This window comes from Littorina saxatilis, linkage group LG4 (assembly GCF_037325665.1).
Source record: "Littorina saxatilis isolate snail1 linkage group LG4, US_GU_Lsax_2.0, whole genome shotgun sequence".
In the NCBI taxonomy this organism is placed as follows: Eukaryota; Metazoa; Mollusca; class Gastropoda; order Littorinimorpha; family Littorinidae; genus Littorina; species Littorina saxatilis.
This window is the reverse complement of record NC_090248.1, coordinates 24,302,232-24,314,724: the sequence shown is the minus strand read 5'-3', so window position 1 is coordinate 24,314,724 and position 12,493 is coordinate 24,302,232. Positions and strand designations below refer to the sequence as shown.

General features: G+C 42.8%; 1 protein-coding gene across 2 annotated transcripts in view; it reads left to right on the top strand.

Moving 5' to 3' along the window:
- The window catches only part of LOC138964292 (queuosine 5'-phosphate N-glycosylase/hydrolase-like), a 114,711-nt gene that overhangs the window by 86,845 nt on the left and 15,373 nt on the right, over positions 1-12,493 (top strand). The window contains exons 1-2 of one of the 2 annotated variants that reach the window (XM_070336208.1): positions 9,391-10,210; positions 11,094-11,208. In XM_070336208.1, the coding sequence (XP_070192309.1) occupies positions 10,107-10,210; positions 11,094-11,208 (219 nt within the window). In that variant the 5' untranslated portion in view covers positions 9,391-10,106. Of the gene's footprint in view, positions 1-9,390; positions 10,211-11,093; positions 11,209-12,493 lie in introns of those variants that run through there. The other variant, XM_070336209.1, reaches the window with a different exon arrangement.

Genomic DNA, 12,493 nt, shown 5'->3' with positions numbered 1-12,493 from the left:
CAAACCGAGCTCAGAAGCTAAGTTCCTCGGCGTTATCATTGATACTCGACTTAACTGGACCATCTGATCAATAAGGCCAACAAGGATCTATATATCATACGCTACCTGGCATCCCAATCCTGGGCCAGAGGACGCAAGTGTGTCACAGAGGTAGTGCAGGCATAATTAATTCACTCCCGCCTCTTGTACGGGCGCTCATGAAAAAACTGGCTATTAGAGTGCAGGGCGCTCAAGATAGCTCTGGGACTCTCCCAACAAGTGAGTAAGAGTCGACTCTACAGCGAGTGTGGGTGGCTGCCCCTTGTTGATGAGATAAGACTTCGTTCAGCTCAGCCCACGGTATGCTGTCAGAGCCCACGCGGTAGAGAACTCTGCCTGCAAGGTCCTGACTGACTTTTTTCCTCAGCACCAAACTTATGAGGCCAACACCAAACATAGCACTCAACTCTTGGCCAAAACGCTACCCTTATCCGACACAGTAAACCGTATTCTAGCCGATAGCGGGGTGAAGGTCAGTGAGCCGGCTGGCCAGGGTCCCCCCGCCCTCCTACCCGCCCTGGCTTGAGGAAACCCCTACTATCATATATGACAGTGAAGATAATACTACCAAAAAAGATAACCCCGTCTACCTAGCTAGACTAGCTACTGTTACAAAAGAAACCGTGCCTGAACTACAAATTCTCGGAGCATTTAAAAGTCTTCACTGACGGATCCAAATTTGCAGACGGCAGCATTGGCTGCGCCTTTGTGATCCCAGATCTCAAAATCTCAAGGAAATATACTCTCAATAAAGACATCTCCATATTCTCAGCCGAGCTATATTTGCCTTGCTCATGGCATGCGCTTTTATAAATGACCTCCCAGTCACACCGCGTGCAGTGTTTTTTTGCTCTGACTCGCGCTCTTCACTACAAGCTCCGCATCGAAATACATCAAATCGGGCAAAGAAAAATCCTCTTTACATGTCACCAGTTAATCGCATCCGGCACATCCGTATCGTTTCTCTGGGTCCCCTCTCACGTAGGGGTCCGGGGAAATGAACTGGCGGATGTCGCCGCCAAAGAAGCGGCAGAATCTAGCCCTGCTAATACCAACATCGGCTACTCAGTAACCGAGTTCTGTACAGTAAAATTCGTAAACTCATTCGAAGTCAGTATGTAACATCTCGATCTGTCCTATCAACCCATTGATATGAACGATCTACAACCCGATCTCCCAACAAACCTCACTATCCTCAGACGCCTCCGTGCCGGCGGCTGCCGCTTCCATATCTTTAACAAGTCCTGCCATTGTGGAGAACCCTATTCATTTCAACACATTTTCGCTCCATGCGCCACAAATAGAATTACCTTTAAAACCTTATATGACCATATGCAGCTCCATGGTCTGAGTCCCCAGGATTATTTGCGCAGTAGCAGTTCTCTAGGCTGGTCACACAGCTTGCTGCTGTGCCGACTGGTCAGGGACTCTTGACATGGGGCTGTGGGTATAACTCTAAGCCCAGATTATCACATCAGCGTGTCTCAGTTTGGGTCGAGTGGCTCCCGCCATCCCCCCTGATTCTAGCGACTACCCTCTAGATAACATATCCTCACCCTAGGCTCACTAGTCGCCAAACTGTACATATTGTTTTTATTACCACGGCCTTCGTGGCTTACATCTTAATCCTTTTATTTTATTTTTGTTGTTGAGATTTATTGTTCGTGTTCCTCTTACTCAGTGCTCATCTATTTCAGTGCTTTTATTGGTGATCCTGAAAGGTTCTACCTTTTAACTCGTTTTGAATAAAAATCATTTTACAAACCCGTTATTCAGGATATAGAATACAGACTTATAATTCTTACTAAGAAACATCTTAACTAGCCTACTTTTTATTTTAACGAATTCCAGAGCATTATCATCTCAACTTCACCCCCTGCCCTCCTCTTTATTTATTTTTTAATTTTTTAATTTATTTTTAAAAGCAGACAAACACTCAAGTCCTTAATGGATTAAAACCGTAGGACTTTTAATATTAATTTTACTACTACTACTACTACTGTGCAGTCTGTGGCTGTGGCCTGAGGTCTTTATTATTAGAGTAGCCTCCCCTCACCAGCGGAGCGAAATCTTGGTAAGCAAAGTTCACGTGCTCTTACTATTGTTTTTCCGGAATATTTAGAGCGCGTATAACCGAAAACATAAACGGGCAATATCCCTATATACCCCCACCGGAAATTATTCTCAAACGGAACGAAACCGATTCTGGTTTAATATTCCGGGGAGAGAACCACTTCAAGTAGACTGAACTTCAATGCAGTGCTACTCTCCCCTGGACTGTCTATATATATACTCCCGATATACCCCCAACTCAGTACTTTCGGTACATAGCGTAAAGAGAGAGTTGGGGGTATATCGGGAGTATATATATACTCCCGATATACCCCCAACTCAGTACTTTCTGTACATAGCGCAAAGAAGGAGTTGGGGGTATATCGGGAGTATATATATATATATGATATTTTAATATTCTGTGGTTATTTTTCCTTATTTGTTTATATATATATACACACAGCATGACTGACAAACTAGGCCATTCCACTCAAAAGGGTTCTTTTTTGGGGAAAAGAGAGAGAAGTAAGGGGAGTTGATGTATGGGGGGTACATACTAAAAATTGGGGGACACAGAGACGTCACGGTAATACAGCTCTTTCCGTATAAACCGGCAGGTGGGGATATTTCAATAAGACAAAGACAGAGACAAACACACTGACAGGTGGGGATATTTAAATAGGTCCCCCAATTTTTAGTATGTACCCCCCATACATCAACTCCCCTTACTTCTCTCTCTTTTCCCCAAAAAAGAACCCTTTTGAGTGGAAATGTGATGTGTAGTTTGTCAGTCATGCTGTGTGTATATATATACTCCCGATATACCCCCAACTCCTTCTTTGCGCTATGTACAGAAAGTACTGAGTTGGGGGTGTATCGGGAGTATATATATATACTCCCGATATACCCCCAACTCCTTCTTTGCGCTATGTACAGAAAGTACTGAGTTGGGGGTATATCGGGAGTATATAGACAGTCCATGGGAGAGTAGCACCGCAGTCTTCTTCTTCTTCTTCTTCTTTCTTGATGTGGACTGGGTTCATCCGAACGTCTGTAGTCCAGCGGCGGAGTACTGAGTAATTGGTTACTGGTGGTGGGTGACCCAATAACTCCGAGAAGATGGTTAAAAGTATAAAACTATTTACACGAAGAGCTGCAGGGTTACTGTGTCAGCGAGGCAAGTCCGTGGGTACGACCCAGACCAGCTTGGAAGGACTCCAGTGAAGGAGCAACTGTGGTCTTGGGGTCGAGCTTGTTCCACTGACGCAGTGTTCGGGGGAAGAAGGAGTTGAAGAGAACAGGATGGGATGCCCTCTCCTGGAACAGTCTCTGTCCTCCTCTGGAGCCTTGTTGATGTCGACTATGCCGTTGTTGATCTTGTAGAGCATAGTGAGGCGGTTGGCGAGTCTTCTGTCGGCGAGTGGTTCCCATTGGAGGGTCTTCAGCATGCTGGTCACACAGCCTGGGGTCCGATCGCTGTAGTTGTTGTGGACGTAACGGGCTGCTCTGCGTTGGACTTTTTCAAGCTCCGTGACGTCTTTCTGAGAGATCGGGTCCCAGACTGGCGAGGCGTAGTCAAGGACCGGTCTGACCATGGCCTTGTACGTAGCAGCTCTGACGGTGGTGGTGCACTCCCGGAAGTTCCGCCGCAAGAAGCCCACAGTTCTGTTGCCCTTGTTGACAGTCGCTTGCACGTGGCTGCTCCAGGACAGGTCATCGGAGATTAAGACCCCTAGGTACTTGCTGGATGGTGTTGTTTCCAGAGTCTGTCCATGGAGGCTGTAGGAAGTTGGCAGGATGGGCTTCTTCTTGTTCGGGGCAATGCGGATGACGGTGCACTTGCTGGGGTTGAACTCCATCTGCCATGTTGATTCCCACTGTTCGAGACTGGATAGGTCCTGTTGGAGCTGCAGACTGTCCGCTGGAGAGGATATGCGTTTGAAGAGTAGGGAGTCGTCTGCAAAGAGTTTGACGCTGCTGAACTGAACGGATTCAGGGAGGTCGTTGATGAAGGCTAAAAACAGGAGAGGACCCAGGACGGTCCCCTGCGGAACTCCGGACTGCACACGATAGGACGCCCTCCAAGGCCACCTGCTGTTGACGCTGACTGAGGAAGGCAGAGATCCACTTGAGGGTGTCGTTTCTCACTCCGTAGTAAGCCAGTTTCGTGAGCAGGCGGGCGTGGGGCACCTTGTCGAAGGCTTTGGAGAAGTCCAACAGGATGGCGTCGACCTGGGCTCCCTCTGCTAGCTGCCGGGCAACTTCATGGACTGTGACGATGAGCTGGGTTTCGCATGAGCGTTTACGCCGAAAGCCATGTTGACAGTTGGTAAGGATGGCATGGTGGTCAAAGTGCTTCATGATGGAGCTGTGCACCACGTGCTCGAGTATCTTGCAGGTGATGGAGATGAGCGAGACAGGGCGGTAGTTGGCTGCAAGGTGTCGTTCCCCTTTCTTGAAGATAGGCACCACCCAGGCCTGGCGCCAGTCAAGCGGGACCTCCCCAGTATCCAACGAGAGCTGGAACAGTCGAACAAGGATGGGCGCCAGTTGGTCAGCAGCCGTCTTCAAGATGAAGGCTGGAATGGAGTCTGGTCCAGTTGCCTTGTCCGTCTTCAGGTCCCTCAGGAGCTTGCGGACACCACCTTCAAGTACACTCTACTTGAAGTGGTTCTCTCCCTTGAATATCAAACCAGAATCGGTTTCGTTCCGTTTGAGAATAATTTCCATAAACGTATAGGCAGGTTTCACGGTAATCAGACTCTTTGATGTGTGTAAACTTTGCCTTCAAATTACTTGCTTACTGTGTTGATTTTCATCATTTTTTCTGCTTGGCATGAGTAAGTATGGTATTTGCAATACAAAAAAATAAATAAAAGCTAAAATATTTGTGTTTGAGCAATTATTTGAGCGAGTTTTTCGAAGCGAACGTGTGAATCCTGACAGACACCATTTCCTTCTGTCACATGACCCCATCTCAAAGTGTGATTCAAGCAGACACGAAATATCACACAAAACATATGATAATGGGGTTATTAATTCAATTAATACACAAGGTTAGTCTCTGACTAGATAAAATAGGGAAAAAATATCAAATGGGAGCATAAAACCGTTTCTGGAAAAATTTTCAATCGCCACCGAAAGTGTCTGTCAGTAAAAAAAACACGTGCTTTGTTTGCAAAGCAAAGCCTAATTTTACACATCGCGTGCTTTTGTCTGTTATTCTTGCTTGTGAACATCATTTTATTGAGTCACTTGAGAAAAAGTGACTCTATGTAATCGGTCAGTGTTAGTCTGTCCGGCCGGCCGTCCGGCCGTAGACACCACCTTAACGTTGGACTTTTCTCGGAAACTATCAAAGCGATCGGGCTCATATTTTGTTTAGTCGTGACCTCCAATGACCTCTACACTTTAACGATGGTTTCGTTGACCTTTGACCTTTTTCAAGGTCACAGGTCAGCGTCAAAGGAAAAATTAGACATTTTATATCTTTGACAAAGTTCATCGGATGTGATTGAAACTTTGTAGGATTATTCTTTACATCAAAGTATTTACATCTGTAGCCTTTTACGAACGTTATCAGAAAAACAAGGGAGATAACTAGCCTTTTCTGTTCGGCAACACACAACTTAACGTTGGGCTTTTCTCGGAAACTATAAAAGTGACCGGGCTCAAATTTTATGTGAACGTGACTCATTGTGTTGTGAATAGCAATTTCTTCCTGTCCATCTGATGCCTCATATAATATTCAGAACTGCGAAAGTGACTCGATCGAGCGTTTGCTCTTCTTGTTGATGTTCTTCACTGGAAAGCAGGTGTATCATCAACAGTATCACAAAATCGCAAAGAATGAACATTTTTGTTGTGATCCGACCGGTGTCTGTAGACGGAATCACACGTTCGGCAAACTTCGTTTTTAACGGAAATAACCGAGCCTTTCATCGGAAACGACGTTTCAACCGCTTCATATCGTCTGCAGGAAGAAAAAGAGGAATGCGATACCCAGTAAGTAAAACATTTAATCGTTTTTAGTGCCTTTTGATCAAGTTTTGTTGCGTCTGTCAGCAACGTTCGTCAACCCAACGTTCGACACAGCGACGCGCGCATACGGATTTGCAGCATTTGCATTCGGAAAGTGAGGGATTTGTGAGTTCGTTTGCATAATTTCAATCGCTAGTAGGTTTTCCCTTCGTCTCCCATTGTTGTGTTTGCATGTTATTGGCATTTCATTGTGTAAATTGAAAGTTTGTGAGTAACAGTAGTACAATCTGTCGAACGTTGGCGACGCTGACAGACGCAAATATATATATCGAACGTTGCCTTCAATGACAGAAGGGCTTGGCGATCGTACTTTCGATTCGTAGGAACACAATATGGAGACAGCAATGTGCGCTCGTTACCACAACGGTCATGAACCGGTGTAACACGAAATTTTTACTCCACGAAAAATTGACTCCGGAGTAAACTTCCAGTAAAAATCTTGTACGAAAAAAGAACTCCACAAGGAACTAAATTTTTACTCCCCAAATATTTACTCCCAGTAAACATCTCGTACGAGAAACTTAGGGTCTACTCCTTCGTTTATAATTCGCGCAATATCCCATTTACGTGCAATCCCGTTTTGCCGCCGTCCCATTTTGGCGACATTTCACAAGCCAAGCGTCATCTTACTACCGCATCCCATTTTGGCGCAATCCCGTTTCGCCGCTATCCCATTTTTTTATTTTTTATTTTTTATTTTTACATTTAGTCAAGTTTTGACTAAATGTTTTAACGTAGAGGGGGAATCGAGACGAGGGTCGTGGTGTATGTGTGTGTGTCTGTCTGTGCGTGTGTATGTGTGTGTGTGTAGAGCGATTCAGACCAAACTACTGGACCGATCTTTATGACATTTGACATGAGAGTTCCTGGGTATATGATATCCCCGGATATTTTTTTAATTTTTTTTCGATAAATACCTTTGATGACGTCATATCCGGCTTTTTGTAAAAGTTGAGGCGGCACTGTCACACCCTCATTTTTCAATCAAATTGATTGAAATTTTGGCCAAGCAATCTCTGACGAAGGCCGGACTTCGGTATTGCATTTCAATTTGGTGGCTTAAAAATTAATTAATAACTTTGGTCATTGAAAACCTGAAAATTGTAAAAAAAAATAATTTGTTTTTAAAACGATACAAATTTACATTCATCTTATTCTTCATCATTTTCTGATTCCAAAAACATATAAATATGTTATATTCGGATTAAAAACAAGCTCTGAAAATTAAAAATATAAAAATTATTATTAAAACAAAATTTCCGAAATCGATTTAAAAACAATTTCATCTTATTCCTTGTGGGTTCCTGATTCCAAAAACATATAGATGTGATATGTTTGGATTAAAAACACGCTCAGAAAGTTAAAAAGAATAGAGATATAAAAGAAAAGCGTGCTATCCTTCTCAGCGCAACTACTACCCCGCTCTTCTTGTCAATTTCACTGCCTTTGCATCGAGCGGTGAACTGACGATGCTACGAGTATACGCTGTTGCTGTAAAAATGCAGTGAGTTCAGTTTCATTCTGTTAGTTCGACAGCTTGACTAAATGTTGTACATGAACAAAGTATGCAAACCAGATGATCCAGCGACGTCCTTCCCAATTTATGTCCAATGGACGTCTACCCACAACACGCCACTGGATGCCGCGTGGTCAGCCAACCATGTGGTGCCAGTCGTGAAAACCAGGTTCTTTGTCCCACAGTGAGACATTCAAGTTGGGGACTTTGTGACCGCTGACTTTGTCAGCATGGATGGAAAGGTGGAGAGATACAGGGCGGTGATCATCCCCAAGTCAACCCATTTCCCCGATGGGCCAGATCGAGAGGAGATCTGTGTGAAGTGTTTGCGCGCAAAAGACAATGGGAGATACTATGTCTTTCCTAATGTTGATGACATTTCATGCTTGCCAATGGCTCAGATAAAAAAAAATCCCACCAACCAACCATGAACAACAGGGGGGATTACTTTTTTTGACATGTGACCAAGTCTCATTTGAGCGTTCACAGTGTTACCTGAGAATAGCACACCCCCTTGAATTGGGACCAAAGAAAAAGCGTTGTATATATGCATTTTTGAATGCTTTTCTAAAGTCATAAGTTCATTTGTGAAATTTTTTTTTTTATGGATTGTTTTGCTGAATACATGCAGTTAAGAAATTGACCCCGTTTTCAAATTTAGGGGGTAGGGTTGCCCCATAGCCCACGTATGTCTGTGTGACTGTGTCAAATATCAATCTACTCTGCGTGTATAGATGTTTGTTTTTCGATTTTAGAATGATTTCTTAAGCTGGCTATAACTTCTGAGGTCTACAGGAAACGATAAAGATAAAAAATGTACAAAATATAAGTAGCGTCCTTTATCTTACCATTGTTCTGATCAATGCTGTCCCTTTATTTGCAAGTTAACCATTTTTGAGTCACTTGAGAAAAAGTGACTCTATGTAATCGGTCAGTGTTAGTCTGTCCGGCCGGCCGTCCGGCCGTCCGTAGACACCACCTTAACGTTGGACTTTTCTCGGAAACTATCAAAGCGATCGGGCTCATATTTTGTTTAGTCGTGACCTCCAATGACCTCTACACTTTAACGATGGTTTCGTTGACCTTTGACCTTTTTCAAGGTCACAGGTCAGCGTCAAAGGAAAAATTAGACATTTTATATCTTTTCTCGGAAACTATCAAAGCGATCGGGCTCATATTTTGTTTAGTCGTGACCTCCAATGACCTCTACACTTTAACGATGGTTTCGTTGACCTTTGACCTTTTTCAAGGTCACAGGTCAGCGTCAAAGGAAAAATTAGACATTTTATATCTTTGACAAAGTTCATCGGATGTGATTGAAACTTTGTAGGATTATTCTTTACATCAAAGTATTTACATCTGTAGCCTTTTACGAACGTTATCAGAAAAACAAGGGAGATAACTAGCCTTTTCTGTTCGGCAACACACAACTTAACGTTGGGCTTTTCTCGGAAACTATAAAAGTGACCGGGCTCAAATTTTATGTGAACGTGACTCATTGTGTTGTGAATAGCAATTTCTTCCTGTCCATCTGATGCCTCATATAATATTCAGAACTGCGAAAGTGACTCGATCGAGCGTTTGCTCTTCTTGTTTACTGTTTTGGATAGATAAAAAGTTGAACTCTTGGTGCAAACTGTTTTTTGGTCCCTGTTTGACTATTTATTATTTTGGAATATTGTGTGTGAGGGGGAAACTGCAATCCTCAATATCATGAAACGTGCCTATAGATAGCTAACGTAGAGCGAGTTTTAGCGTCAACTAAGGTGACTCGAGTCGAACCGGAGGTCGCAAAAACTCGGTCCGGTACGACTGGAGTGACGTCACCGGTTAACCAACTTTCAACCTTGCTTCCTGCGTAGGGTCTCTCCAGTTCCAAGATGGCTGCCAAGGCGAGGTGAGAAACTTCTGCAAATATTTTTTGACAAAGTTACGGATTGTGAGAAGACATTTGTTGTAAATCACTTAGCCTTTCAAAAATTAAGGATACTGGGTTGGATACTGTCTTGGTTTTAATGCATTTTATTTTAGCAGTGATGTTTATTTTGGGAAGAAATGAGGCCAACAGGAGTTTGGGTGCGATTTCGGCTCAAATGTACTTTAGCGCCCTGAACTTTTACCCGGCTGTTTTGCGCTCGATTTTCACGCTCACTTCTTCATTGACGTTCGAATCGATAGTTCGATGTTTTGGCATTACATTCACATCAACAATAAAACAGTACTGCTTGTTCATCATCATCGTCGTCCATCAACTCTCCACAACAGTAAATCCGTAACGCGCTTGTCGCCATCTTGTTGCAAGGGACGCGACTGGACACAACCCAACAGCGTTTCCGCGAAGAAAAAAACCAGACATGCGCAGTGACCCTACCGTAGCTCAACCCTGTTCCTCGCGAAAACTCGCTCGTAGAGAGGGGTATTGTGCCTGCAAAGTGCAACGCTGCACACGTGAGGATATATGCTGAATGAGCGCGGGAAAAGCTCTCTCTTTGATTCCGACTATTTACCGAGTCGGCAGTTGCTGTTGTCTGCATCGTTGTCAGCGTGTGTCGTCTGCTTTAGGTCAGTATTTTTGGTACCGCTAGTTCGGAGCCACATGTATTTCTACATGAAAAAATGTGCGTTGGAAATGTGTGTGTGTGTGTGTGTAGTTACACACTCAGAGGTTTAGATTGCAGTAGAAAAACGTCCCTGCATTTTCAGCGCAAGTTCAACTGATAAGAGTCTGTCTGTGCACAGGCGGAAGGTATCGTCCACTGGACTACTACTATCACAGAAAGACTACAAGGTATGACACTCAGCTTCAAACCTTGTAGTCTTTCTATGGAAGTAGTGGTCCAGTGAACGATACCTTCCGCCTGTGGTCTGTGTTCAGAGACATGGTAGATATAGAATGTCTCTGGTGTGTGTGTGTGTGTGTGTGTCACAGAGTGCCACAGAGTGCCACAGAGAGGGAGAGCTATCATTCAGTGCTGTATAATGATTTTGGTTGCACTTAATTAGGAGTCGCTGAACTTAAAACGTCCAAAAGGACCCATATAATTATAAGTTGTGCTGGGATTTATTTACTGGTCTTGTACTTCTAACTAATTTCTTCTAGCTAGAATGAGTTTGAATTTTTTTTTTGTCTTCACAATTTTTTTTATTCAGAAAAGGTTACATGCATGTATTGGTAGGTTCACAGTATGGGAGAGGCAATTCAGAATATTATGACATTAACAATGGCAGAAAATAAAGTGTATTTTGGAATATAAAAACAGGAAAGTGTGTGCAGTTATTCTTGTATCAGCTCTGTGTACGCAGCCCAGAGTTTGAATTTTTTATTCACAAGACCTCAACAAACATGATGGAGGTAATGTTTAGTCTGTAACATTTTGAAGTGATAATTGATTTTGAAATCCAGATCGAGTCACAGAGGAAAAACTTTGTTTGCATTTTCTTTCAGCATCTGCAGCAAAATGGATGGAGTAACTTTGCCTCGTGAATCAGGTCGGATCATCACAGAGACAGCAAAAGATGTGTTCATTGATCAGGATGGTATCGCAAAGGTTGCTCAAGTGGTAAGTCATTCTTGTAAATTAACATTAGAATATATGTGAGGGTTTTCAATTTTGGGGCAAAAATGAAAAAAAAAATCGGGGGGGAATAATCTTCACCAAAGGAATCAGCAATAATTTTATGTTGAACTATACCCATTGGGTATTCCATAGGTCGCTTCTTGCCACTTTTACAAAACAATGTGAAGAAATATAAAAATGTGAAAAAATGTACACATGTGAAAATGTCTGTCGTGTCACGGACAAGTTTTTTGGTTTTTTTATGATAAATTTAATCACTCAGTCCATTTCTTTTCAGTTACACAACACACAGATCAGCCTTCAATGGAATAAATCAAAATATGTGGTTTTGTTTTAAAGAAAGTGCATTGATTACAGAAAATGATAGAGTAGACAGAAAAAGTAATAAATCACAGCACACGTCAACACACATAATACTGAAACAAATGCACACATTTATGTGAAACTTTTTTTTACTAGTAACTCTAAACGATGGCAACAGGCACCCAAAACCCTTGATTATGAAACAACATCTTTGGTTTGCAAATTAAGCCTTAGTGTGCAGTGTGACACGATGGACACGCTCGTGACACGATGGACACGCTCGTGACACGATAGACATTTGCACATACAAAAGGAAGCAAGTTTGAAAATTACATTTTTTTAAAATTGGGTATTAAACTAAACAAACAAAAAGCAGAATTGGAATGCCTTTCCACATGGCATTTTTATCAAACTGAACGAGTCAAGAGGAACGACTGAAAAAGTGTAAAGGTAACCGTCTTTGAACTTAATGTCTGTTATGATAGCGAGCTCTAGGTTGAGTGAACACATTAGACTGCAACGGGGTGTGTCTCCGGAAAAGCTTCTCTTGCACATGATTCCATACAAATAGATCTACAGTGTAATGATCAGAGAAGCCATCTTTTTTAACTGGCTCAGAGATGACAGCCAGAATATCTTCATGGGGGTACCATAGTGTGTCCTTCATTCTTGGTGAAAAGAAACAATTGTCCTTTCCAAGTTGGTGCAAGCAGTCCACCAGGTATTCTCCATTGTCAACGTCTACCACTAGACCGGGATATGCCATCTTGTCGTAAGCGACAAACACCCAACGCCCAAGATAATCTTCCGGTCGAATTCCTTCTACACTCTTCAAAAAAAGTTAAGGATAACTTTTTTACAAGCACGCCACACATAACAGACAAGACCGAATTCTTTCTTTTTTTTAAAAATTATATAATTGAACAACCAAGGCGTAATGACAAACAAAGCAAAGATCGAACGC